At 31.4% G+C, this 5737-nt stretch overlaps 1 protein-coding gene across 10 annotated transcripts; it reads right to left on the bottom strand.

Annotated features, from left to right (window-relative positions):
- Positions 1–385: 385 nt before the first annotated feature.
- Positions 386–2714, bottom strand: LOC107914903 (allantoate deiminase). 10 transcript variants are annotated; one of them, XR_001689073.2, is made up of 6 exons: positions 2396–2714; positions 2101–2157; positions 1970–2023; positions 1784–1878; positions 1587–1676; positions 386–639 (listed from the first exon to the last, which is right to left on the bottom strand). XR_001689073.2 is itself a non-coding variant. In XM_041102477.1 (5 exons), exons 1-5 carry the CDS (start codon positions 2419–2421, stop codon positions 460–462), a joined length of 426 nt encoding a protein of 141 aa, XP_040958411.1. In that variant the 5' UTR covers positions 2422–2712; the 3' UTR covers positions 386–459. The 10 variants fall into 10 exon arrangements, 4 of the variants coding, with proteins under 4 accessions (XP_040958411.1, XP_040958412.1, XP_040958413.1 ...); XR_001689072.2 differs by having other exon boundaries at positions 1587–1673; positions 2396–2711; XR_005919494.1 differs by having other exon boundaries at positions 2101–2138; positions 2396–2692.
- Between the last annotated feature and the right edge of the window lie 3023 nt (positions 2715–5737).

The raw sequence follows: 5737 nt of genomic DNA, 5'->3' as shown, positions 1-5737 counted from the left end.
CTTAAAAAAAATTGAAATAGACCCTAAAGCAACCTTTAAAAAATGTTAGAATAAACCCGTCTAAAACAACCTCAGAAAGGTTGGGATAGACCTTATCTAAAGCAACCTTAAAAAGTTGGGATAGACACATCTAAAGCAACATTTAAAAAAAGTTAAGATAGACATAGACCTTGTCTAAAGCAACCTTAAAAAGTTGGGATAGACACGTCTAAAACAACCTTTAAAAAAAGTTAGGATAGACCTGTCTAAAGCAACTTTAAAAAGGTTGGGATAGACATATCTAAGGCATTTTTTTTCTATTTTTTATTATTTCAATATTAATATATTTTCACAAACATTTATAGTGAATAATGATAGAAATTGTGCTTTAAATACAATTAAAAAATATAAAAGTAAAAGTAATATAAATGTTGAACATTCACTACAAAAATCGATCCAATAATTAAAATACACTAACATTTAGCCGAAATGTATGCAACCAGCATTCAACCCAATGTACAGAAGTAAACAAATGAATTTGAAAATTCTTGCAAGTGAAGATAACCCATGAATCATTCCAAATTTCTTGTTCATGGCTACAAGCTTTGTATTAGTCCAAATGTTTGCTTCTCTCTCCACTTTGTGCCTTTGCTTCATCATCTGCAATATCGTACATAATCATATCACAAAGTCATTGCATTTATCCAACTTCAATTCAGCAAATCAACAAGAAAGCCAAGCTAAAATAACAAAAGTTATATCCAAAACTGTAGCAATTAATTGACTTATTTCAAAGGTTCCTAAGAAAATGTAAAATACAAACTAGAAAATGCTTAACGCTGTCAACTCTTGTGCATCATTTAACACAAGCATCCACTCCACTGAATTTTATACTATCATTCTAAAAAAATTATAAGCCTTAAAACATTTTAGACTTGAAATTACAGAAAATAAAAATTCTTTTTCATTTGCCAACCAGCTGAACCCTAGAAATGAAATTGAATTTCACACATTTATGTTAATTAACATGACATCTCAGAATTCAAATTTCTATGATCAATAGGAACTAGATAAACCCAATGAGTAACCTCAATGATCATGGGAGTAAAAACGAACAAATTGGATAGATTGAAGGAAAATGCAGAGACTAAAAGATTGAAAGATCCATAATCAAACATCATTAACCAAAATACAAGAATGATTGTTGTTTTTTCACTAGATGTGAAACCCTTGTGCTTGGAACTTTACTTAAAGATTGAAAGATCCAAAATCTTGTGTTTTATTTAGAGTGATTGAGCAACATTTTTTATGTTTCCTCTAGTCAAGAATGAGAAGAAATAAATCATGTTGTCATTCATATCATGTGCTTTTCAACCTAATGATGCTTTTAACTTGATTAAACTACATCTATAGATTCCATGTTTCAATGTTCATATAACATGTTTCAAGAGTAGATAGTAGGTACTTAAAAAATTGCACAGCATTACATAATATTAGTATATTTCCTTGTACATCCTTAGCTATAGTCAATCCAAGGTAGTAAAAAGAATCATAGATTGAGTGTGTCTTGAGAAGTTCATGTCTCTATTTTGAAAAGAAATATTCACCTTCATTCCTGTCTGGGTAGCTATGCCTTTAACTACAGTAAGAGGAAAACCAACCAATTCTAGTACAGGTCCTTGTTCAATGTGAAGCTGCTGAAATGGAGCAAGTATTATAAATCCAAAGCTAAGTTGTTTGGTGAATATCCCAAGATAACCAGTATAGGTTTATTCTCACAATAAAGCGGAGCAGGCGAACATACCTCAAAATAACCCCAAATCGATGCAGGATCATACTTCAACCCTAAGAGGCTATCCTCTGTAATTTCTATGGAATTTCCCTTGAGAGCATCTTGCACTGTCACACCATTAAACAAGGATTATGCATAAACACACTGATTGTCAACAGCGCAATAAGTAAAAACGAAAGAGGTGTTAATTAAGGAAACCTCTTATCAAATATCTTCAATGCTGTAACATGTAAAATTCCAGCTATTGCAGCACTGCCAAGAAAGAATACAGCAGCATATAACATAACATAAACATGCAAAATTGGAAAGAATTAGGGTTTGAAACTCACTCGACAAGAAATCCCCTAGTGAGGCTATGAGGAGAATGCTGGAGGTCGAATTTTCAACTGATTAATCACACAAATTGAAATGTGCTTAAAAAAATAGTGGTTGCATAATAAAAACTTAAAAATCTTATTGCTAAAAGAATACTAGAAATACAATTAAATTCAAGAATAAACTATTAATTTAGAACTTAAAAAATCAACAACAAAAAAAGTAAGGAACCAGTCCGATTGCTAAGAAATTACGCAAAAAATCATAATAGTATTTCAATCAAGCAAAATGGGAAATGGGAATTCTTACGAGAGTGGTGGGTTTGCTTGAAACATGACAGTGGAAAGATGAAAAAGAGAATAGGGAAAGAGGGAGTCGGCTGCGGGTTGATTTCTGATTTCTGATGGTGGTGGGTTGGTGGCGATAGTGGGAAGAGGAAAAGGAGAAAAGGGAAAGGGTGGTGACTACCGAGTGCCGACTGGAAGCTAGTGGGTGTTGGAGTGGCAATGGGAAAAGGGATTAAGAGGGTAGGGAAGTGATGGTGGCTAGGGATTTAGAAGTGTTAAGTGAATAAGGGAGTCGGCTGCTGACTAAAGGAAAAAATTCCAAACAATGAATATTTCTCTTCTCTTTTTTTTAAAAAAATTATTATTTAACTTTTAAATTTGTTTTGGTGTAAATTTAACTTTTTAATTTAATTTAATATTTGACGAATATTAAAATGATATTAATAAATGTTGGGTATAATAGAATTTAAAGTGAAAGATCTAAACTTTGATTTTAATTAACAATATTAATATATGTCATTAAAAGTAACGTAATATAATAATTTTTTAATTAAAAAATGCATAGTTTTTAATTAAAAAATGAGAAGAGGTTTTTACTCTTAAATTGTTTCTTTTTAAATAATATTTTTAAGGTTATAATATTAATTAATTTTTAGGTAGGAAAAAAAATTATGCTTGACTTTTCATATGTAGACGTTTTTATATAATTGGGAAACGTATAATAAAAGTCGACATTGTGTTGGATAAAGACGACTCTTATTTAAAAGTTACTTTAGGCATGTATATTCCAACCCTTATACAAAGAGTTGGCCAAAGCGTATCTCGGCAAGTCTATCCCAACACTTAGGAAAATGCCAGCATAGTGTTGGACAAAGCCGACTCTTATTTAAGCGTTACATTAGGCATGCTAGAAGCACGAAAATATATACACTTTTTCATGCCCTTTTTAACTCAAATTCATGCAATTTCGTAATTTTTGTCGAAAAATATATAATAATTATAAAATAATTAAATTGTACTTAAATTATCAACATGTTGAATTTTAATTAATTTTATAATAAATTTTGATTAATTTTGATTTATTTTCGACAGATTCGAACAAAGGGCGAAAATTTGCTCGGAAGACACTGTCAGAAGTGCAAAACTGATAAGCGAATTTTGAAGCATTGAGGTGAATTAATTCTTTAGCCTAAGATGGTCCAAATTATGAATATTAATTCATAATAGAATTAATTTTAATTTTAATTTTAATCTAATTTATTTTGGGTTAAATAATTATTATTAATTAATTATGAAAAGAGGCTTAATTGTGCTAAACCAAGAGACTAATCCAATTGAACAATTTGGCTGCCAGAAATCGTCCCACATGCTGACCCAATAAGCTTATTTAGATTATTATTTAGCTTTCAAAACAGCCCTTGAAGCTTTCTTAAAATTACATTCAAACCCCTCCACTTGTCAAGATTTTGTAGATTTGCCCCTAACTAAATTTAGCAAGTTTGGAAGCTTCAAACTTGCCACATGTGTGGCCAACCATAGGGGGAGTAAATGGCTACTGATTTTTTTTATTTTTAGCAGCCTACTCAACCTATAAATACCCCTATTGGCTGCTCATTTCAAACACACCTCTCATCCTTTCATTCATTGCTTCTCTCTCACTTTCTCTCTTCAAAACCCTTCCTTTGTTCTTCATTTTTCCCTTCCATTCCTTAGCCGATTTCCCCTATTGGAAACAAGCCCTTCAACCATCATTGGTAGTAGCATTCAAGTGCTCGTAGAAGTCTTGGTTCAACAAGAACAAGCGAAGAAGGAGGAGCGAAGCAAACTAGTTAAGCTTCGGAGAAACACCAGATTTGATTCTAGTTCCCTATCCTTTAATTTTTATTGTTGTTGTTATGAAAATGTCTATGAAAACTTGTTATGTTGATATGTTTAATTTAATTAATATGACTTAAATTTAATTCGTGTTAGGTTGATTGCATTTCGTCCACTTAAGTTATTAAAATTATGTTTGTGTTGTTATAGGTCTTGGTAAATTGTTTGATTAAGTAAAATCATGATTAAATTATTCTTGCATTATAATTGCAAGGAAACTAATGACTTATTTAATCGTGTTGAAATTGTAATTAATTGGCACAATACTTAATCAATGCATGTTTAATCTTCTAAGGTAGCTGTGGGTTAAATTAACGATGGTATTAAATGGTACATTAGCCTTGCATAACTTGCAAGATTTTTGTGATTAAATTGTTTCAATATAGGAATATATTGTTACTCCACTTAATCTTTTATGTGCATATGAAGATTGATTAATTGTTCTAGAGATTAGTTAATTTAATAGGTACGTATGAGCAGTAGTTAGCAAATTACCAAGTTGCCGTGAATTTATTGGTAACAACATGAACATGAGTTTAGTAATTCTATGTTAAGAAATGTAATTAATCTAACACAATTACGTCATCTTGATTAAAATCATCTTTTGAAATCGTGCATTGGATTTTTTTTACTTGTTAAAATTTTAGTTTTTAATCACTTCCTCAAAATCAAAATATTTATCTTCACCAAAGTGTTTTTTAATTTCATTCATAAATAATTCTTTTCATAGTCCCTGTGGGTACAATAACTCGACATTTACTTGTTACTTTATTACTTGTTGCGATTGTGTACACTTGCACATTTTCATCGTTCCACTTTTTTGGCGCCGTTGTCGAGGATTGTTCTAAAAGTCATTATTTGTGAATTTGTTAATTTTTCATTTTGGTTTATGTTTTTGTTCAATTTTAACTTAATTAATTTTTCTCTGTTTGTTTCAGGTGTTTATGAGTATTGATCGAGTTATCGATTTACTCATCGTAGACCCTGAGATTAAAAGAACTTTTCGACAACGAAAGAGACAAGCAAGTCAGAGAGGAACCAAAGAGATGAACTATGAAAATCTGAATCAAGGAAACAGAGCAAACCTTGTTCAAAATCCTATCCTTATTGCTAATGATAGGGATAGAGTGCTAAGACAATATGTCGTGCTAGTGTTTTATGATCTTAATTGGGGTATTAGGCGACCCGAAATCGAGGTACAACAATTCGAGCTGAAGCCAATCATGTTCTAGATGCTTCAAACAGTGGGCCAATTCAGTGGAATGCCTACCGAAGATCCTCACCTTCACTTAAGACTATTTATGGAGGTGAGCAATTCTTTCAAGTTAGCTAGAGTACCTAAAGATGCACTACGATTAAAGTTGTTCTTATATTCATTGAGGAACAAAGCTCGAGCTTGGTTGAACTTATTGCCACCAAATTCCATTTCCACATGGCAAGAGTTAACAAAAAGATTCCTCATGAAGTATTTCTCGCCTAGCAAAATGCT

This window comes from Gossypium hirsutum, chromosome D10, assembly GCF_007990345.1.
Source record: "Gossypium hirsutum isolate 1008001.06 chromosome D10, Gossypium_hirsutum_v2.1, whole genome shotgun sequence".
In the NCBI taxonomy this organism is placed as follows: Eukaryota; Viridiplantae; Streptophyta; class Magnoliopsida; order Malvales; family Malvaceae; genus Gossypium; species Gossypium hirsutum.
Note: the sequence above shows the minus strand (reverse complement) of the source record. Positions and strands in the feature narration are given on the sequence as shown.

Coding starts and splice junctions, on each gene's coding strand:
- LOC107914903 (XM_041102476.1), bottom strand. CDS start 2,421: ATGTTTCAAGCAAACCCACCACTCTC. Junction 2,139..2,395: donor CAAGCAAACCCACCACTCTC/GTAAGAATTCCC, acceptor TTCGACCTCCAG/CATTCTCCTCATAGCCTCAC. Junction 1,879..2,100: donor ACTAGGGGATTTCTTGTCGA/GTGAGTTTCAAA, acceptor ATGGTGTGACAG/TGCAAGATGCTCTCAAGGGA.